The following is a 22436-nucleotide window of genomic DNA, read 5'->3' on the forward strand; positions in this document are numbered from 1 at the left end:
GCAACGCGCTGAAGCTTCCTCCCGGAGGATCATGGGAAGCAATTCTGGCTACTGAAGCGGAGGGAGTTTCGAAATATTTCGTGATTATATACGGTATAAATTCCAAATAGGTAAGTTATAATAAAATTCTCAGCATCGCTTAGTCTGAAGATAACCAGTGAATATAGCCAATGTACTTCAAATACTCAGGTTAGGCTTCTTAGGGACTTTGTCTCTGCGCACTAAACAGAACCAGCTAGGCTGCTAACGCTATTCTTTTCATGTTAATCATACCGTTACCTACAGTAATGTTTCTTCCCCGTCTTTGTTGTTGTTGCTGTTGGTTTTAAGCAAAGTTAATTTTAGCTCACAATATAATGAATACATTTGCAGTGAGCACGTTATTTATCGTATCGTATCTCAGGGAGATTTACGACTACGTCTGGAAAAATACACTGTCTGTGTTGCCGTTACAGTTTCCTGAATGCACAGTCACAAGGAAGCACTGATGCTGTCTTTCAAACATGGAGCTGAAGTTGGAAGTTGTTCTGTCATCCAGCATCAAACGGAAGAAACCATGGCCGCGCTTCTGCTGGCTCGGGCAGGTGAGGGGAATTCATTTTTACGAAAATACATTTCTATAGACATACAAAATATGATTACAAGCAGGTGTCATGGCTCTTCAGGAGAAGGAATCTGTGTTTCTGTTGGATGACAAGAGGATCAGTGAAATTAACATGGTGTCTGGTCGTACCAAGAAGAGAACTCCTAAACTCCATCCTTTGCTCAACAATGTTGTGACAATGGCTTCATCGCAAAACGGTGAGCTTAGTATGTCAACTCGAAGCAAAGTAATGTATTTAGCTCTGAATATTGGCTAAGAAATTTATCTTGTTCTTGGTTTTTGTTCCAGGTATGTGGCTTTGTGGTCTTTTGGTCTCTGGAGAAGTGTTTCTGTGGAACCGGGATAAAGATTTGCTGAAGACTGCTGCAGGAGTCCCAGAAATAGTTCAGATAATTACTTCTTTTCAGGGTATGTGTGTATTTTATAAAGACACCTAGAGGCAAAATAGTTTGATTTGTGTAGTATTTGAAAGTTTTCAATAAATTGAATAAATCAGTTGTGGGACCTTTATATGCATCACTTTAAATATCTTGTCTATACTGAACAAAGTATTGTTTTAACTTTGGCATATTTCCTTTTAATTTATCATTGCACTGCATGAATATCTTAGTTTTACTTATCCTAACTGTTCTAATTCAATTCAATTCAATTTTATTTATATGGCGCCAAATCACAACAAAAGTCGCCTATGAGCGAGCACTTTGGCGACAGTGGGAAGGAAAAACTCCCTTTTAACAGGAAGAAACCTCCGGCAGAACCAGGCTCAGGGAGGGGCGGCCATCTGCTGCGACCGGTTGGGGTGAGAGAAGGAAGACAGGATAAAAGACATGCTGTGGAAGAGAGACAGAGGTTAATAACAGATATGATTCAATGCAGAGAGGTCTGTTAATACATAGTGAGTGAGAAAGGTGACTGGAAAGGAAAAACTCAATGCATCATGGGAATCCCCCGGCAGCCTACGTCAATTGCAGCATAACTAAGGGAGGATTCAGGGTCACCTGGTCCAGCCCTAACTATCTGTTTTAGCAAAAAGGAAAGTTTTAAGCCTAATCTTAAAAGTAGAGATAGTGCCTGTCTCCCGAATCCAAACTGGAAGCTGGTTCCACAGAAGAGGGGCCTGAAAACTGAAGGCTCTCCCTCCCATTCTACTTTTAAATACTCTAGGAACAACAAGTAGGCCTGCAGAGCGAGAGCGAAGTGCTCTAATAGGGTGATATGGTACTACAAGGTCATTAAGATAAGATGGGGCCTGATTATTTAAGACCTTGTATGTGAGGAGCAGGATTTTGAATTCAATTCTGGATTTAACAGGAAGCCAATGAAGGGAAGCCAAAACAGGAGAGATATGCTCTCTCTGTCCCTGTCAGTACTCTTGCTGCAGCATTTTGGATTAGCTGAAGGCTTTTCAGTGAGTTTTTTGGACATCCTGATAATAATGAATTACAGTAGTCCAGCCTGGAAGTAATAAATGCATGAACTAGTTTTTCAGCGTCACTCTGAGACAGGATATTTCTAACTTTAATGTTTAATGTAAACAGAATTGGTCCTAGCACTGAACCCTGTGGAACTCCATAATTAACCTCAGTGTGTGAAGAGGACTCTCCATTTACATGCACAAATTGGAGTCTATTAGATAGATATGATACAAACCACTGCAGTGCAGTACCTGTAATACCTACAGCATGTTCTAATCGCTCTAATAGGATATTATGGTCAACAGTATCGAATGCTGCACTAAGGTCTAGCAGGACAAGCACAGAGATGAGTCCACTGTCAGAGGCCATAAGAAGATCATTTGTAACCTTCACTAAAGCTGTTTCTGTTCTAGGCACCTAACTTATTTTAATTAATTATTCTATTTGTATAGATTATATACACACACACACACACACACACATATGTAGTGAACATCTGTAACAAAATTATCCGATCCGATATTTTCACAGGGAATTCCTCAAGGCTGTCCCTCCAGGTTTCCTGTGATGGGACACGTGTGCTATTGGTGGCCATAACTGGGCAAGTTTTCCTGTGGGAATGTATAGACGTGAAGGATTTGACAGGATTGCGAGATGGTCCAGTCAAAGGACACTGGGCTCTGATAAAGTCCCTAGAAGACACCATCCTGCCTTCTTCCCAAGACAAAGAAGCATCCCAGCACACAATTTTTGTCAAGACAGAGGTCTGGTTTCTAAACAGAATCCATATTTGTGCCATATTTAAATCAACAAAAGCATTTTAAAGACCTTCTCATCATTTCTTATTGTCTAGAGATCTTATATGTTTTTTTGTCATCCAAACTACCTCAGGTTATGGGTGATAGCTGCTTATCTGCCTTTGTTTTCACATCTGGGAAGAAGCTTGTTATCACTTGCCTTAAGATTAAATGGAAAGAAGGTCACATGAAATCAGGGTGAGTGAACACATTGCTGTAACAGTAAGACTCTCCTTGAGTAAATATAATTCGAAACATTTACATATTAAATTTAAATAGTAAACATATAGAACTAAAAGGACTATTTTTTTCTTTTTAGTTTTGTGGGATACAGGATACAGTGGGCCACTAAGACATATCCCATGTCTCGTCTCACTCCACCATGCCAACCAGTCAAGTCCAGAGGGGCTTTGGTGCCAGCCTTCTCACCAGACGGCCGACTGTTAGCCATTGTTCTGAACCAGAGGAAACCTAAGGTGAGCATGTAGCTTCTTTCTTTTTTCACATCTACATTTTTTAGGTCCATTGATCAGTAGAAACATAAATCAAAACGTGTGTTGCCTGTTGGAATTTAGGCTACACAGGTCCTCTTTGTGAGCATGCAGAATTTTGTCTCGATATCAAGTGGCCTCGGAGGATGTGGAAGTAAGAAAATGGAGATCCCCTCCAAATACATAAGGTCAGTGTGTACAAGTAAAAATGATTTGCACTGTGCGACAGTCATCCAGTTAAATTTGCGAGAAAACTTCTATTTAACAGTCACTGCTAGATTGTACAGTATTTACAAGAAATAAACAGCATTGCATGATCCTTTCCCAGCATCCCAGGAAGAGAAATCAACTATATATATACAAATGTGTCAAAATTGCCAAGAAGTGCAATCACGACTGCCACTACTACTAAATGGTGTGATGTATCACACAAGGCTCTCTGTGGTTGAAAGTATTTTGGGATCTCTGTTGGAATGATTCTTATCTCATCCCTGAGTCTGCTCCCATGTGAGGTTTTCTCATGTTAAAATAGCATTATTTGTCATCTCTAAGTGTTTATGAAACGGGAGTTTATTTATAACATTATGTAGCCTTCACCATAATATGTAAAGTCACTTGTTAGGGATGATTTGGTCCTATATATGTAAAAATTAGCTGAAACTAATTGCATTTCTTCTCTTTCAGGTCCTATTGGGTGGGCAGTGTCAGCTGGTCCCCTGGAGGCCTTTTCTTCGCATGTGTTTTGAAGCGAGGCTCTCTTCTTATGCTGGCTCGCCTTGGGGGTCTGCTCACTTTAACAAGCTCTGGTTGCAATGTCGACTTTGGACCCGCACACTTCCTACCCCTGCACCCTCTCGTCACTTACCGGTATACTTTATTTAAAGGCTGTCGTGCTTGTCACTTACTACTCCATTTGAAAAGTTGTTGATTGGTTTGAGCATATGTTCCCTTTCTTTATTTTGTTCTAATTTCTGTGCTGATCTTATGTTTCTCTATGAAGTCCACCCATGTCTACAAGGAATGGGGAAGCCTCTTTGTCCAGCTCCAGTTTGTCTGTGCGGGACGTGATGAGACAGCGGTATTCTGTGACCTGGCATCCACGACTGTTGTATCTCATTGTGTCTGATGGTTACATGGCCACAGTGATGAGGGTGTTAGACAGGCCTTCTCCTGCCCTGTTACTAAAAACACTTCTGAAGGACACAAGAAAAGATCTTGAGAAGACCAGCCGAATGCTGGATGAATCACAGGTAATTAGCCCAGGACTTTTAGAAAATTATTAGTACTCTAAGCATTACAATTTACGTATATTTGTTATTTCTAGAGTCATGTAAAGGCATGGTTGGACTCGGTATCCTGCTTGAATCTGGACCTCAGCCTGGATGTATTTAGTCCCACTAGTACATGTCGACCCAAGACCACAGGCTCTTTCATTTCAGCAGCCACAAATGGATCCACTTTGCCTCAATTTCTGCTGGACCAGCAGACACTGGGTGGCACAAAGGAGCTTCTTGAAAACATACAAGTCAGTCACATATTATTAGAGAGAAATTTCTTGTTTTAGTCTGGGTAACACTGATTTATAATGTGTCCTGACTGTTTTAATCTGCTGTTTGTGTGTGTGGCTTCCTAGGCCGTCTTTGAAGATGACTCTGATCTAGATGGACTTCCTGCCGGTTCTCATGTGGAGGATGGTGGTCGTTTGGAGTTTGCATCAATGTTTGACACGATCCATGCCCTAGAGACACACGCTGACACCTCATTTGTTACTGGCCAAGATTATGAAACTGATTCTGTTGAACTGGAGAGGGAGACTCTTCTTCACCGTAAACTTGGGAAGATCCAGAGTAGATTGTTGACTGCGTGGGCCTTTGGCATCTCTCTTGGAAATGCAGTGGAACACAGAGCTCCTCTGCTGAGGCACACCCTGCACTTTTTGGTTCGATTTGCTGCTTTACTCCATTTGGTACCCAACTCTGTCATCCATACAGGAAGAATGAATACCTCGCCATTTACTTGGCTCTCACAGCTCATCAAGACCCTTATTTCTTTCCTTTCCTGGGATACTGTTCACTCAAATGGGCCCAACTGCTTAGGGCTGATGGTGGAGTTTACGAAACAGATAATATGCCTTATTCTAAACCCTCATCCTGACTCCAAACACATGAGCCAATGCCTGGTATCATCTGAAAGTCTATCCAGAGTCATGCTTATATTGCAGCTTATCTCTGATTCTCTTGACCACACTTACTGCTTGCAGCAAGAATCTGACTGGCCCTCTATTGAGAAGCAATCTGCTTCACATCCACCACAGCTCTCCTCTTCAGATATATATCATGTGCCTCAGTTACAGGATGAGAAAGAGGAGAAATCAATATTTGTACCTCAAGCTCAACCTGCTCCTCAGCGACCGTCCAGCAGGTTGGAACAGACTTTTTCTCTACATAAGTAGTTATAAGCAAAGCTTAGCTTTAGCCACTAAATTTCATGTCGTCCACTGAATATAAGGCTTTATCAAAGTCTTACAGAATTTGATTTTGTTGTTTTTTGTTTGGGGCAGATTGTTGGGAGTGTGGCAGCTGGTGTACAGGGTCACCCAGCAGTATAAAGAAGAACTAAAAAGATTTAAAGGCTATGATGGCTGGGATGAGGAAGATCAGCATTTGTCTGTCATCATGTCCCAGATTCAGACAGCACTGCAGGGTATTGGAGAAAGACTAGAAGAGGGCCCCGCACTGCTGAGTTATCCAGGTATGGAGCAGGATGGATAACTACAGTATTTTTTCAAACGTAACTCTGATGCCAGATACAGAAAGTGAAAAACCCAAAAGTTTTTTTTTTTTTTTTTTTTTACCAAATATTACCAAATATAACAGTTACGCTTTATGTATTAAAAGACAAAATAAGCACACAGAAATAGTGCATCTTGTGTGGGTGTTGTTTAACTAAAAGTTTGTCCTTTGTTGCACTAGGTGAACATCTTTTCCTGTGTGGCTTATACCCGGAAAGTGCCGATGTGTGGCGGTTACAGATTTGTCAAGAGAGTGACAAAAGTAAGAACAAGTATATTTCAGGTTTTACATTAGGGCACCAGACTGCATAGTCGCAGTCAGTTTAAAATAGTCATTATATGCCTCTCTTGTTAGGTTGTGATCGTAGTGTCTTTCAGCAGACACGGCTTTGTCTGGCTCTCCTGTATAGTCTGCTATCACAGTACCAACTAAAAGAAGCCCAGCAGCTGGGGGACCACATGTCTCAGCTGATACTGTACAGGGCTCGACAGGAGAAGGACAGCGTGACCTCCAAAACCTCATCTTTGAGTAAGTTTCGAGAATCAAGATGTTAAGTAATTAAAGCCATTGTTGGAAACTTTCTAATAAATCCTTTGCAGTTAGGCTTGTTTGTTTTTAACAGGGATAGTGTTCATTATTTAACAATGGAAATGTGATATTTGGAGGCAAAAGATCAGTTCACTACATTAGATGCAAGCAATTACAACAGATGGTTTTAAACAACAGATGACCCAGAAGAGACATTATTTGATAAACAGACCAAAGGAAATTGAGGAAAAACAAGGCAGGAACTATATGTGATAGCAGGTCTTATTACATTTAACAAAGTTTTAGGGCAGTAGTGTACTTTTTTGTTCTTGATGTGATCTATCACACAGTTACTGCAGATTGTTCTGTGACCATTTTCTGCTGCATGCAGTACATCATTTTATATTACCTCACGCTTTAAAGCATGCAGGGTGCACATAAAAAGAGTCATTAGCATGAAATACTTTGATTCGACATTCACATACATCTCTCTGTCTACAAGACCAGGCTTTAAAAGCTGCTTTAAAGCAGAGTTTACTGTCTGCTTTTATGTCTCATAGATAGGCAGTAGGTTACAGTCTCTCAGAATAACTTTAAAAAGCACAATTTGACCACAGTGGAAATCAAATGTGTTTATATGAGTTCTATATGAAAACCAGCTGCCAGCTGGAGAAGTAGAAGGGTGGCAAGACAGGAAAATTGAACACATTTTCAGACTGTTTCTCTATAAAGACATTGATAGTGTTACTGTACACATGAAGTGTCATGAAAACTTTATTTTCATACAATTCTGAGGGGAGTATTAATGTCAGATAATAGTGGGAAAACTGACTTCATCTGACTATCTGACATATAGTTTAGACAAACCATAATTCTAATTTACTGGTTATATGCAGAAATCAAGTAACCAAATCACTGTAAATAGAAGATGTTATTTATTATCTCTGCCTTTACACCCTTCAGTAGATTCTCTTCCTTGCCCATGGCTCCCGATGGACCTTCACAATGACGCTGCCTTTGCGGTGGTTCAGACACTGGGGAGATTCATGGCCTCTTACTTCACCAACCAGCCGCTCTTCGTCCTGCCCGCTCACAATGTCGTAGTTCTGCCTCCACTACATCTACCTCATGGTGTGTTGACAACTCACTCATCAGTTAAAAATTTATTAGGATTTATTCATAGCATGTATTGTTGTATCATGTAATATGTCTTTCCTCAGCCCCTAGTGTTGAGCGTGTGGTGTCGTTGTGCCAAGAGGAGGTGGCTCGTGCAGTTCGACAGCAGCATCTTTCGGAAGTATGGACAGTGGACTATGCTCAGGACCTGCTCCTGATAGGGGGTCTACTTCCTGAGTCTGTTTGGTTAGCTTATCATCTGGGGGACTGGAAAACAGCAGTGTCTCTGAGCCTGGCGTACACCAGTTACTGCACCAACCATTTTGACTTCACTCGGTCAGTTTGAAAACGTATAACAAACAGGCTGATGTTTTTAGAATATCGTATATTAAACTGCATAAACAGAAGAGGGTGGATGGATGGACTTCAATATTTGTGAATTTTTTTTTCCCCTGTGACATGTTTTATGACAGGCTCAGGAGGAGAGAGCTCCACCTGCCAGCAGTTTTAGAACCAGAAAGCATTTTTCAGGCGGAGTTGGAGTCTTTTCTGGGCAACAAGACTGCCTCTCAAGATTGCATTGATAAAGATGCTGACAAGAGCTTATCAGGTTAGTGAGACCTGACTTCTATGAGGTGATCCCAGTGCACATGAAACCTTTTAACCTTGCTGTCTGTGCTATTGTTTTGTCTTTGCGTGGTTGTTTTTTAAGATCCTTTGGAAGGAGAAGACTGGGACTTGTTACAGATCTCCATACAGGAGATTCTGAAAGCTTCAGTCATTGCAGGACTGAATGTTTTATCTTCACCCTTGTCTACCTTGCTGGACAAAGCCAAAGACCTGTGTTCTTCCCTACCTACCTTGGTGCCCAGTGGACTGTATCTTCCCTCCCCACCTCTGTACTGTCCACAGCCTTCTCCCAACACACAGGTGCATTAATAGAAGATCAGTGTTTACATATGGTACATTCACAGGATAATTGTCTGCTAAATGTTGTGCGTGTGTCTCATGATTAGGATCAAATAGGGACAGAGGGGCAGTTTGCAGAAATCACATGTCGACACAAAGTCTCTATGGATCTTCAAAGATTAGTGTTGCTCCTAAGATCTGGCCGGTGTTGCCGTTCTGCTGCTCAGTGGTACATCAGCTCTCTGCGCCGTGCCAGACACCTGCTACACAAGGTATTTCTTCGCTTAAGGAAGGGCTTAAAAAAGAAGTGGGATATTCTAGTTTGAATGAATGATTTAGATTAATTAAAAAAACAACAACTAAATTTCTTGTTTACAATTTTGTATTACGAGTGTGTTCTAAAAGACACATGAAAATGCTTTTTGTCTCACTGCCTACCCTTTTCTTTTTTTAATAGATCTTCATTGGTCCGCTATGCATATGGACAAAATAATGTGGTCGATCATGTCCTGTGGAATAGGTGGTGGTAAACATTTTTCTGTCTTTAATCAGATCAAGAAGAAGTATTCTCATCGATCCGCTGCTGAGGAGGAAAAGGCTTTCCCGGATGGATTGATGAAGTTCATCACTCGTAGTGGTTTTTTCAGAAGGGGGCCGAATAATGATGGTCACCTGGACTCTGACATCATTCAGACTATTAGTAAGATGCTGCTTACTGTAAATTGTGGATATAATTGGTGATGATCTAGTTTCAGGTTACTTGTATTAACCATATTTCTGCTATGAAGTTGTTTTCAGGGAGCTGTGTGCTCTATGCTGGATGCTTCATGTCAGAGACCAGCTCTCAATATGTTGCAGGAGGTATCAGGCTGCCAGAGAGCATGTTACAGATGAAAAGGTACACTTTTTTTGAGTGTGAATGTGCAATTTATTCTCTATTCTTTAGCCACTGATGCCTTCTAAATGCTCTGGTATATTTATGCTCCTCAGTTTTCTGGAGATTCTGAAGTGAATTCTGCCTGTGTTGATGCTCTCCTTTGGGCCTGTCGACTTCTGCCTTTCTCACGCTTCCTTAGTGCTGATGAAATTCTTCAAGACATACTGCTCAGCCTCATGTCTGAACTACCTCCTGTGTCTCTGGTGACAATCCCTTGTCTAATTATACATGGTATCTTATGATGAAAGACACTCTAGTGACTACATTTTTCATTCTTTGGTTTGTCTTCTTTTTTCTTAGGTTGCAGACACACTTGTAAAAGCCTTCCCAGAGGAGAAAGAGTCTGTCAGAGTCCCTTTGAGAGAAAAGTATAACTCGCTGTTGGAGAGGCTGAGGCAGTGCAATGTGCTTGGTACAGACCCCACTTTTTGTTTGCAAGTTGCTTTGAAGTGCTGTGCAACACTTAAAGAAATTAATAGCTTTTGGCTTTAATCCTTCTTTTAGCATTTTAAATGCATAGAAGGCAGTGAAAGCCTTCATCTTATATTTTAAAAGGCCAGATGTGATGCCTATATAATAATTTATTATGGTCTTTAAAACAAGTCATAATAGTAGTGTTTGAGCTTTGATTTCTGTTGAAAACACGTGATAACTGGATGCTGATTCTCTGTGTAATATCTGATTCCTAGATGGGAAAAAAGAAGAAGGCAACGAGCTCATGGTGATTCTCATTCAAGACAAACACAGGCAAAGGAGGAAACATCTGGCACGACTAGAAAGGCACTTGGCTCCCCCTGTGCTCAATCTGTGGGAGAAAGAGGATGAAGAGGAGGATGATCAGGAACATGGGATGGCCATGTTAGGGCAGCTGTCATTGGGTACAAGTCTGAGTACCAGCACCATAACTGACTGTGGTTTCCCATCAATGCGAATTGATGGAGACACAACAGATGATACATCTGGGGCAGTCTCTCCTGAACAGTATTCTAGAGCTATGACCGGGTAGGCAGTGTGAAATACTATCACTGCCATTATTCTGTGGTGTTGTGTGTCTTATTTGTATCTTATTTTGCGTTATGTGATTGTTTCAGAGTCAAAAGAAAGGAGAAAGAAAGAGAAAATGAAAAGAAGACTGCTGTTAAGATTGAAAGCGTAATTCAAGAGGAGAGTAACCAAGGCAGTGCCAAGAAAATAAGGGAGCCCTCCCCACCAGTGGTTGGGACCTGGGAGTTTGAGCTGGAGGATGAGGAGTACTTGAGTTTCCTGGAGCTCTTCCTCAGCTACGTGCTAGAGAAGGATAGTACCGATGGTGGGGACTCGAGCAGTGAACTACCTTTGTTTAAGGGCTACTGCTCTGAGCTGAGGAAGAAGGAGTTGCATTCTCTCACCTTTGACGTGCTCACCACCATACATCGTCGTCAAAGAGATGGGCTCAATCCAGCAAGAAAACACCCAGGCCATGATCCACCTGTATTCAGAGCTGGTTATTGCTACAGACCTGTAAAACATGGCACAACACCTGAACTGCAAACTTCCTCTGTCTGGAATGAAACCCCCATAACCAGGTCTAACCCTTCTGCCAGTTCTCATCCTGGACTGAGAATAGGGCGGCAAAAAGGTTTGTTTGGCCTCCGACAGCAAAGCAGTGTGCCTTTAGACCAAAGAGTGATGGGAGGGCTGTCTGGTAGTGAAAGTAGGCCTATTCAAAATGCTTCAACCACTGCACAGCCATCAGATAACATATTTAGTCCTTCAGTGTCTGTGGAAGCTGTAACTGAATTGCAGCAGGGCTTGGATACTCAATTGGAATCTAAGTTTCCAGAACTGGGCAGGCTGCTGGAGTGGATGGTTCGCTGGGCTGACAAAAGGGCGCTAATGGGGCATCATGGTAGAGTAAAGAAAGATAAAGCAGGAAAAGTTGGACGAACAGCAGATGAAGGTGTAGTGATTCGTGTCAAAGCCTCAGCACCTGCCATCCTTACTTCCCTCAGTTTGCTGGAGCGCAGGTACACCGCTCAACTTGGGATGGACTGCTTTAGCGCCCACTTCCGAGTCCCAGAAATGGAATGGACAGTAGCCCCTGTGCTGCAGTCTGAGGTGGAAAGTAAGCTAGAAAGAGAGAGCAGTGTTGACACAGGCTACCCCGGATCAGCTAACACTCCTGTCACTGGTCTAGATCACAATCTACAGCAAGGAGAACTATCCATGTGAGTGCCCAATATTTTATTTACAGTCATAAATTTCTATATTAAACAAACTGGACTGACACACATTCAGAGGATGTCTTTATCGAGCCAGTCTGTACTTGCCAGTCAGTTTGTTTTGGATTATAGGTGGCCAAATGAAATCTACTCTTTTATAGATAAGTCTTGATCAGTTTATAAAACTGGGTTGTGTTTAGTTAGTGCCTCCTGTCCTACTTTTTCCTACATGTTGCTGTTCTGTTGGTCCTCTGTGCCATTTAGCTGCCTCTCCAATGAGTCGTTCTTATTTTCTTCCTTGCAGTGGTTCTCATATAGATGAACCAGAAGAGCTGAAGAGTCACCAGAGTCCTCTCCCTGCTGTCCAGAATCAGCTGACTTTTGATGCGCCACACAGACCGTCAAGTCCAATACAGCCATCTCTCGATGACTTAGATGTTACACCTGAAAAAGACTGTATGACGCTATGTTATACTGCAACATGAAGGCTGCCATAACACAGTTTTTTGTTAGTTTGTTTTTTAAAGAGAAAATACTAATGGATTTATATTATATTTCTAGGCAAACACAGTGACAGTGAGGGCTTGGATGTGTTGTCTTCTGGTTCCAGTGGAAAAAGCTGCACACCCAACATGGTTAGTATCCTCTGTTAACATTCCCAGTATTCATCTCTATCATCGTGACTGTCAAAGACAATATGATTGTTGTTTTTTTCGTTTTCAGAGTTTAAAGCTTGCAGACCTAGACTGCTCAGAAAAAACTGACAATATATCCAGCTCCACCTCTGTGTAAGTTATTATACCTATATATAATGGTGACACTGTTTTCTCAGAGGAGAACATTTAATTTGTTCAGTAATGCATGTTTCTCAGACATTTCTAAAATTTAAAAAAAATCTCTGCAAATCTAAGCATGCAAAATTATTGGTGAAATTTCCTGTACAGTCATGCTGGAAGCGTACAAGAACCTCCACACCCAGAGCCTCCTGCACCTTCCATTATACAGTCTGAGGCTACAGTCCAGGCAGAAACTTCTGATTCAGCTGGCATGCCACCCCCCAAACCATCTGTAGCTCCTTCAAACTTTCATCCACAAAGCTCCACAGCTAGTGGAGCCACTGCATATTCTCCAAACTCCAATCAGCCATCAACCACCCACATTCCACCAATGAGAGAACGTCTGGGTGAAGACTTATTCAGGCTGGTTCAGGTAAAAATGGGACCAACCAAAAGGGAAGGATTGGATTCAAAAGATTAACGCTGAACTGAGCGTATTTGTCCTTTCATTGCAGCATATCAACTACATGAGTCTGAGAGAGGTTTTGGGAGTTACATTTGCCAACCTACAACTTGCCCAGCAGAGTGCTTCTTTGACCCACCCAGACATGAACTCCTCAGACCCTAATGTGCCATCATCTTCCACTACCAGGTTCGTTCCTGAGCCAAGCACCTTACCCAATCAAGCTACCGTCTCTGTGCCACATCCAGTACAGACATATTCAGGATCCAAGAATACCCAGTTCATTCACACCCATACATGCCGACCTCCAGACCAGCCTGCCAATCAACAGACACAGACAAAAGCTCTGCTGTCTAGTACAACCAGTGTAAATTTTCAGGTAAGATAAGATAAGATAAACCAATATATTTATTTATCCTAAAAACAGAGAAATTCCTTAATTTTAGAAAAATGTTAACAGATTGCTTTTCTGTGTGAATAATGCTTGCAACACAGTGAAACCAAGTTTGAAATAAGTCCTTGTTTCTTCAGGAAATGCAGCCACTGTCCGTCCAGGCGAACTCGGCAGACGTTCAGCTGTTTGAGAGCAGGAAGTTAATCCCCTCCTCCGAGGGCCTTCTCACCACTACAGACACTGTTCACAGCACTCCTGTGTTGCAGCCTTGTAATGGTAGCAGCCAAAATGACTCTGTTCCACAGGTTTTGGGCCTGAAGTTACCCCAGCAGAATGCCCCGCAGTGTTATCCGGCCCAAAACCCCCAAGCATTGCACACTTTAAATCCTGCAACCTCAAAATTTGATCAGAAAAAGTTTAAGCACAGTGACCAAACCACCTTAAAGAAAGCAGACAGGTCTTCAGTTCCAAAAAGACAGCTGAATTTTAATCCTCCACACAATCCTACTCCCAGAAACTCTCAAAATCAGATTTGGCCATCGGAGCAGTCCAGAGGTCAAGAGTTCTCCCTACTCCTTCCCGCTTTTCCAGCTCACACACCTGCAGCACTGCAGGGCCTTCGCCTTCTGCACGTACAGTCTGTTTCTCAAAGCAACATCACCTTCCCCAGATTGCCTTCTTCTCCCAGACATCCTCCTTTGATTGCAGCTCCAATTAGAGAAGCACCTGCGATCAAGCTTCTGCATATTAAATCTGAACCAAAAATGGTAAGCAGTGCTTCCCAAACGTCCTGATTTTCACATTTGGTACCGCTGTATCTTGTGTTATAGCTTATTGATGGATGCCTGTCCCACAGGAGTTACCCTTGGCCACTGCTTCAACCCATGTAACTCGTCTCTTTTCCATGGAGGATTTGACTAACTTAGTGAAGAGAAACCCGAATGCTGAAGAGGCTCGGCTGCAGTTACTTAGAGTAGACCCATCTGCTGAAACAACTAGAAGAGACCCCACTTCTTCCACCTCTATCTCCAACAACAGGCAAACACATAATAGTTCTATATTAAGTGGTTTCCCCCCTTTTTGGTCACTATTTTACTTATATATCATTTTGTGTCATTTCTAGGCTGAAGAGGAGAGAGGGGAAGGCGAGAAAAACTGAGGTCACATTCAGACCAAATGACTCCATCATTCCTACACATGAGGTAGAATGATATTAATTCCAAAAAGTTTTTTGTGCTTAATAGATATTAAGTTACAACACACTCATCATATGTTTGCTTCATTATTATGTTTTTACGTATGTTTATATATTTAGCCAGCTGAACTTCCTGTGAGTGAAGAGCCTGCAGCTGCCAAAGAGATTATCCCCGAACAGGATATTCCCATTCTTCCTGGTTGGTCTTAAATGCACAACACTTGATATTTACAGCGACATTGCATGCTTACTGTATGTTAGTAGGTTTTGGCACTGTTGAGTTTCCAGTTTCAGAGTATTAAAGCACCACTGTAGATGCCAGGAGCCACAAAATGTATGCCTTGTTTTTGAAATCGCGGAGAAGTAATACTGTTTTAAAAATCTCTTCTGAACTAGCAATAATTATTCAGACTCTTTAAAACTTTCCTCAGAAATAAGAACAAGGAGATAAGGACATTCTTGATGAGACAATATCATATATTATGTCCCATTTGCAGTTCTATTGATCTGCTTCTTGTTAACTCCTAGAATCTTTTGACTCTTCACTGACTGGTCAGAGATTATTGGACAGAGTTATGTCCACTTCAGCTGAGCTCCATGCCTTTGCTTCCGCATGTAAACGGCCCCCAGAGTGCCATGATGCTTCCACCAACACAGATCCAGGTGAGTTAAAGTTAAAGTGTTGATGCAATGGTTTTACATGGTTGTAAAGTTACTACACAGCTTACATTTATTTGTAGTTGAATGAAATTTCTTTAACAGCCTGACTGTTTTTATTCATAAGAAATAATTAGCATAAACAGTTAAAGAAAAACTTGAATTATAGCTAAAAATCTTAGCATTTATTCTTCTTCTTTCAGGTTATACTCCCAAGCTTGTGGATAAAGCTGTATCTGTCCAGGCTGGCAGCCCTAAATGTAAGTCTCTTTGAATTTGCAGGGTCAGTGATAACAGTCTGATTATTTATTTATTATATGATACAACTGAGAATATCTGTGGGTGTGTATGTTTGTGTTCTCCACCTAGCACAAAATTCTGGGGATTTCCGGGTGTGCAGTGAAGTCACTATTCAGAACACCAAGGAGCCAAGACAGGAGGAAGAGAAAGTTATGGTAAGATCCTTGGAATACATGCTGGATTCACCAAATAAAGGAGCATTACAATTTTTAGCTACAGTAAATTGTGCTTTTGGATTGTACAGCTATATTTGAATACAACAGTATATTGTTTAACCTGCTGTTTTATGTCAAAATAGCTGCTGTGAAAAAAGGGTCTGTTATTACCTGGATGCACTGAATATATTTAGCATAGATGCTCTTTTAACGCCTGTAAATAAAAGTATGCAGGTCTTTTCATGCAGTAACTATAATGTATTAAGTTCATATGATTTATGCACACTTTTACCCCTTTTATTATATTTCATCAGGAGGTTGCTTAAAGTATCTTTTTTGTTTGTTTGTTTGTTTTTTCAGGATGTGGGCAGCCGCCAGTTCATAAGTGTCTTAGATATAGAGGAAAGGAGGCACCGTCAGGATCTTCCATTCATCCACCCTTCTTCACCTACATCTGCTCAGCTTCATGTTCTTGCAACCTCTGTTATCAGGGGTGATGATGTCGGTGCCGTTCCGCAACCGTCATTCACAATTCCAGAGAATCTCCTGAAACCCACGACTCAACCAGGTCTTTATAAGTTTTATAGAGTTCCGTCTACTGAAAATTGTTGTGCCGCTGTTAAAGCACACCACTGCTATTCTTCCAAATATCTTTGTATACTTTAGATATTCCCGAGGAGTCCCCTTCAGTCAGCCACATTGAACCCAGCAGGGTTTCCGAGAGAAACACTCCACTAAACAGTGAGACGGTTGATTTGTCTGACTCTGAGATCCTTCAGGCTATAAAGACCCAGAGCTCTGAACCACCCAGTGTCTCCTCTTCAACTCCTATAGTCAGGTTCTCCTCTTGCCTCTCAGAGCTGGATTCCAAGTTGGCTGCTCTACAGAACATTGCAGATCATTTGGAGAAGGACTTCTCAAACTCCGGGATGGTAGAAAATGTTTTGTACTTATACTACTTGTATTTTTAATGTCACCAAAGTTTACAAATTGAATTCTACAGCTGACATGCTTATGTTATAGGTAATTTCTTGGTTATTCTGTTGTGTCTTCATGTAGCTGGTTAACACTATTGAAAAGCTCAAGCCAGAGAAGGTCCCTTATGTGAGGACGACCACAGCAGTAAAGAAAACTGTCAGACTCAATGTCCCTAAGAAAGGTGCTTCCTAAAATGTATTCATCTGTAGTGAAATCATCTGCATTTTTAGTTCATCTCAAAAAATTTGTTACAGTATATAATGAAAGCGTTATTTTTGTAATATATTTCAAATATAAGATATTACATTGTGCGTCACTGTTTTTGTTCAAATGCTGATATCAGTTATATATTGTCTAACAGCATGGGCACCTGATGTGGACATTTTACCTGAACTGAGTGAATCCCAAGAAGATGATGAAAATCAAGAAGAGGAGTTTGTGTTTGATTCCAGTCCTGAAAGAACAACTTCTTTTCATTATTCCACTTCTCCGCACTGTCACAGAGCTGGTCTGTCCCACCTAAACAGCCCACCAAGTAATCGCGCAATTAATTTAAAAAAACATCACTAATGACAACAAATATATTTAACAGCAGGCTGATTTATAATAACACTTACTAGCTGTCACTCTTGTTGTTTGTTTCTATGTTTCTGTCTCACCAAAATGAGCTGAACTTGGGTATAATAATGTTTATTTTTCTCTAATAGAGGACTACTGTACCATTTGACCTGATTGTGAATCTGTCTTTATAGATGGAGGACATACTGTACTAGCATACGTGGTTATTTAAGTCATAATTCTTGTATGTTTTATCTACAGGAATGGAAGCTCAGTTAAATGAAACATTCAGGATATCTCACGTGTAAGTTGAAGTTGGTATACTGATCTTATAACTTATCATTTCTGCTGTTGATTTGCTCGCCTTTTTTCCCATTTCTCTTGAATATTAAAATATTCTGCCCTCTACCTGTCAATGTCTAGATCAGCAGATGAGAATCTGGGTCAGACTGAGCTATCCGATACAGCAGAAATCTTAGACGAGTTGATAAGAGAAGGCTATTTATCTCAGACTGACTTGGATTTGTCCACCTCACAGACTCCACACCGTAGCAGGTATAGTGACTACTAAAAATGAGTGCTGCTCAAATGGTGACTTAAACAAGTGTGATTTTTCTCTGAGCTGTTAAATATGTCCCACAGCAGGCAGGACCAACTGCAGAGTAGCTCCATGTCGCAGAGTCATGCAGAGGATGAGAGAAGAGAGCTGAGGATGTGGATGAGAAGAGGACAGAGGGAAAGACTGGCTGCTTATCAAAAACACAGAGAGACCCTGAGAGAGAGGGAGCACAAACCTTTCTCTTCTTCAGCAGCAGTGGTGAGATTCAGTCGCCTTTTCATTAGGGTTTCTATCACATGCTGTGTATTTGAAATATCCCATTCACTTTGTTACTTTTTTGTTCTCTTCAGTATTCAGCAACCAAAAATAGAACGACCAGTTCGAGAAGCAGAGAGAAGAAAGAAAAGTATGTATTTTATTTACTTAATCGTTGTCTTAAAGAAATGCGTCTGCCTGTGCAAAACTATTTCTCTTGATTTATTAGGGCCCTGCTTCTTGAGCAGTACAACAAGAGGACCCATGAAGCTTTTTCTTTGGTCAGTGACTTTCTTGCCTCTCCTGCATCCACATTAAGCTCGTCAAGGCCTGAAGGACCTCAGGTGGCCTCCGCCACACACTCTTCCTTTGCTCCTCCCTCAGGCAGCACTCACAGGTATCGTCTGTGACAGTAATTCGACCGGGAACCAGACTCATTAAAGAATAATAAGAATGTTGAACACATTCCTTGTAAACTTTTTTTTAAAGATTATATACAGTGACGAGGAAAACTATGTGAACCCATGGACTTTATTTTCTGAAGGTCCAAGGCCCAAGTAGAATAAGGCTGCTTCTGTTATGATGCCATGAATTTATCATCATACGAGTGCATTAATAGTTCATCTATAGAAGTGCACCAAGGTTGTTCTCTCATTTGCTTCTGTGTCTTTGTGCCAGGATGTTGAGGTCAGGGCTGTCGACTACCTCTGTCGTATATTCAGAGACACTTTGTTGAAAACAAACTCTTGTGTTTCAGCTATAAGCAGTCACCAGCATTAAAGCTGAAATGCATTTGTCATCCTCATCCAGAAATAATAGTTGGTGTAATTATCGGTGAGAGCTGCTATTCTAGTTGTTTTGACATTTATTAAGAGATGAGCGCACAGTTACCTTTTGTGGCCTTTTTTCTAGTTACAGAATGAATTCAGAACTTTTGCAGAGTATCCAAGACGTGTACCTACAGAGACGGTGTATTAAAAAATAAACAAAAAAAGAATTGAGGCTTTATACAGTAATGGAGTTGATTTCTCTGTCCTAGAGTTTACAGTGATATCAATAATAAAAGAAGTCTGAAACCCCAGTCAGGACAAACCCCAGCCAGCCTTCGCCAACAGTTTGCTGAAGTGCAGGTACGGCCTTCTGACGATTACCACAGGAGACTGGGACTACACCGACCAGGTACTGTAATGAAATATATTGGTATTAAAGTAAATGGATGCTTAAACTGTAAAAAAGAAAAATGTTTAGGTTGTGCGATTAATTTTTATTTATTTGTTTATTTATTTGTTTCAGCGACCTTTTTGCCAAAGGACCGCTTGTCTCAAGTGACTAAACGTGGTATGCTCAAGAGCCCAAGTAAACTTCCTGCAGCGAGCCACAGTAAGGAACAGCATGATTGGTACCAGAGAAAGACGGAAGTGAACAGAAGTTCTTCAGAAGGAACTGCAGTAAGAACAGGGATCCTGAGGGAGCAGACAAGGCCGAAAGAGCGAGAAGAGATGGAGCAATCAGGGTTTGATAGGCTGCAGGAGGAGTTGCAGTCTAACATAGTAAGAACCTCACTTTTTGCCACCTATTTTCCAGATGCTGTAGATGGAAAATCAACTCTGAGTCACTCTTATGATCACTCAGTGCTTGAATTAAAAACTGTAATTGCTAATTAGTTTAAGCAAACCAAACAGCAATTTTAATGTTTCTGTGTACAGTGGGGCAAAAAAGTATTTAGTCAGCCACCGATTGTGCAAGTTCCCCCACCTAAAATGATGACAGAGGTCAGTAATTTGCACCAGAGGTACACTTCAACTGTGAGAGACAGAATGTGAAAAACAAATCCATGAATCCACATGGTAGGATTTGTAAAGAATTTATTCGTAAATCAGGGTGGAAAATAAGTATTTGGTCAATAACAAAATACAACTCAATACTTTGTAACATAACCTTTGTTGGCAATAACAGAGGTCAAACGTTTACTATAGGTCTTTACCAGGTTTGCACACACAGTCGCTGGTATTTTGGCCCATTCCTCCATGCAGATCTTCTCGAGAGCAGTGATGTTTTGGGGCTGTCGCCGAGCAACACGGACTTTCAACTCCCGCCACAGATTTTCTATGGGGTTGAGGTCTGGAGACTGGCTAGGCCACTCCAGGACTTTCAAATGCTTCTTACGGAGCCACTCCTTTGTTGCCTGGGCGGTGTGTTTTGGATCATTGTCATGTTGGAAGACCCAGCCTCGTTTCATCTTCAAAGTTCTCACTGATGGAAGGAGGTTTTGGCTCAAAATCTCACGATACATGGCCCCATTCATTCTGTCCTTAACACGGATCAGTCATCCTGTCCCCTTGGCAGAAAAACAGCCCCATAGCATGATGTTTCCACCCCCATGCTTCACAGTAGGTATGGTGTTCTTGGGATGCAACTCAGTATTCTTCTTCCTCCAAACACGACGAGTTGAGTTTATACCAAAAAGTTCTACTTTGGTTTCATCTGACCACATGACATTCTCCCAATCCTCTGCTGTATCATCCATGTGCTCTCTGGCAAACTTCAGACGGGCCTGGACATGCACTGGCTTCAGCAGCGGAACACGTCTGGCACTGCGGGATTTGATTCCCTGCCGTTGTAGTGTGTTACTGATGGTGACCTTTGTTACTTTGGTCCCAGCTCTCTGCAGGTCATTCACCAGGTCCCCCCGTGTGGTTCTGGGATCTTTGCTCACCGTTCTCATGATCATTTTGACCCCACGGGATGAGATCTTGCGTGGAGCCCCAGATCGAGGGAGATTATCAGTGGTCTTGTATGTCTTCCATTTTCTGATGATTGCTCCCACAGTTGATTTTTTCACACCAAGCTGCTTGCCTATTGTAGATTCACTCTTCCCAGTCTGGTGCAGGTCTGCAATACTTTTCCTGGTGTCCTTCGAAAGCTCTTTGGTCTTGGCCATGGCGGAGTTTGGAGTCTGACTGTTTGAGGCTGTGGACAGGTGTCTTTTATACAGATGATGAGTTCAAACAGGTGCCATTCATACAGGTAACGAGTGGGGGACAGAAAAGCTTCTTACAGAAGACGTTACAGGTCTGTGAGAGCCAGAGATTTTCCTTGTTTGAGGTGACCAAATACTTATTTTCCACCCTAATTTACGAATAAATTCTTTACAAATCCTACCATGTGAATTCATGGATTTTTTTTTCACATTCTGTCTCTCACAGTTGAAGTGTACCTCTGGTGCAAATTACTGACCTCTGTCATCATTTTAAGTGGGGGAACGTGCACAATTGGTGGCTGACTAAATACTTTTTTGCCCCACTGTAACTAAAGGGAAAACAGATGATGTGGTTTTGTGTTAAAATGTATTTTTAATTGAATATTTTCTCAGGCTTTGGCAGGGCTTTTGGATGAGCATGGTGATGCTTCCAGATCAGAGATGGACTGGCTGGATAATCTCTCTGAGAGTGGAAGCAGCAACCTGAGCAAAATAGACTGGGAAGCTATTGAGAGGATGGCGGCTGGAGAGGAAGTCTGAGTGTCTCCAGGAAAGCAAAAATGGTCCACGTAGATACTTAAATAGCTTAAAATATTGCTGGAAAAATGAAATGTGCTGTATTTGTATGTACCTATTACATATACTGTAAATCCAAAGTGTTTTAAACTGATGAAAATAATAAATAAATAATAATAATAAAACAATAAATTACATATGATGTAATCAGTTTTGTAGCGTAATAGGCTTGTCATTTTTGTGTATGTGTAAAACTTTCTACATTTGTACTTTTTTGTACATACTTCACTTCCTTAATAATAAATATTTTGAGGCAGTTCTTCTCTCCTTTGCTCATCTTCCATTTCTAATGTTATGTTCATGTCTGCGATCCTCTGTAATTCAACCATTTTGAAGGGTTTTTGAACGGCCTGTTTAAGCTGAAGCATCTCAGTCTGATTTGATTCCAGACATTTTTTGTTTGAGGTGGACTTGCTATGTGTTTCGGATCACTGTCCAGCATAACCCAAGTGAGCATGAGCTTCAGGCTATGAATAATGGCCAGACATTCTCCTTCATGTCTCCTAATTACAGCTTCGTCCAGGCCCTGAAGCAGCTTTTTATGAATGGTGTGGGTTTTTTTTTTTTATTTCAGATGCAACAGGACTTAAATCTTCAAAAAGTTCAGCTTTTGTCTCATTAGTCCACAGAATAGTTTCCCAAAAGTGTTGGGCATTATCAACATAGGTTTTTTAAAATTTTTTTAAAGCAAATGTGAGATGAGCCTTTAACAAGCGGTGACTTTCTTCTCCTAAAGCTTATTTTACAATGGATCCACAAAAATGCACCCTAAATAAATCCAGTGTTTGCAATGAATTCGA

The 22436-nt window shown here is 41.3% G+C and overlaps 1 protein-coding gene across 2 annotated transcripts; it reads left to right on the plus strand.

Annotated features, from left to right (window-relative positions):
• The first annotated feature begins 477 nt into the window (after window positions 1–477).
• On the plus strand, window positions 478–21600 carry cplane1 (ciliogenesis and planar polarity effector 1). 2 transcript variants are annotated; one of them, XM_085358265.1, is made up of 49 exons: window positions 478–584; window positions 666–801; window positions 893–1012; window positions 2551–2783; window positions 2911–3014; window positions 3136–3292; window positions 3392–3495; window positions 3992–4174; window positions 4308–4557; window positions 4632–4832; window positions 4941–5728; window positions 5868–6058; window positions 6280–6360; window positions 6454–6627; window positions 7591–7758; window positions 7848–8079; window positions 8217–8353; window positions 8456–8673; window positions 8760–8924; window positions 9205–9352; window positions 9441–9550; window positions 9643–9792; window positions 9890–10001; window positions 10279–10591; window positions 10681–11796; window positions 12095–12246; window positions 12352–12425; window positions 12514–12578; window positions 12735–12999; window positions 13082–13408; window positions 13561–14190; window positions 14280–14472; window positions 14543–14625; window positions 14739–14817; window positions 15147–15281; window positions 15479–15535; window positions 15645–15730; window positions 16091–16298; window positions 16397–16662; window positions 16790–16889; window positions 17070–17243; window positions 17528–17570; window positions 17690–17821; window positions 17909–18083; window positions 18176–18231; window positions 18310–18477; window positions 19120–19259; window positions 19374–19630; window positions 21454–21600. In XM_085358265.1, exons 1-49 carry the CDS (start codon window positions 504–506, stop codon window positions 21598–21600), a joined length of 9684 nt encoding a protein of 3227 aa, XP_085214391.1. In that variant the 5' UTR covers window positions 478–503. The 2 variants fall into 2 exon arrangements, with proteins under 2 accessions (XP_085214391.1, XP_085214392.1); XM_085358266.1 differs by having other exon boundaries at window positions 14280–14461; window positions 14547–14625.
• Window positions 21601–22436: the final 836 nt, after the last annotated feature.

The sequence above is a fragment of the Diplotaxodon limnothrissa genome, linkage group LG7 (assembly GCF_057381915.1).
Source record: "Diplotaxodon limnothrissa isolate DT_005_m linkage group LG7, D_limnothrissa_male_GT1.1, whole genome shotgun sequence".
Taxonomy (NCBI): domain Eukaryota; kingdom Metazoa; phylum Chordata; class Actinopteri; order Cichliformes; family Cichlidae; genus Diplotaxodon; species Diplotaxodon limnothrissa.

Bases quoted from the DNA above. Each gene is read 5' to 3' on its own strand.
- cplane1 (XM_085358265.1), top strand. From the start codon at position 504: ATGGAGCTGAAGTTGGAAGTTGTTCTGTCATCCAGCATCAAACGGAAG. The intron at 5,729-5,867 runs GTTGGAACAGAC...TGTTTGGGGCAG, and splicing joins CCTCAGCGACCGTCCAGCAG to ATTGTTGGGAGTGTGGCAGC. The intron at 16,890-17,069 runs GTGCTTCCTAAA...ATTGTCTAACAG, and splicing joins ACTCAATGTCCCTAAGAAAG to CATGGGCACCTGATGTGGAC.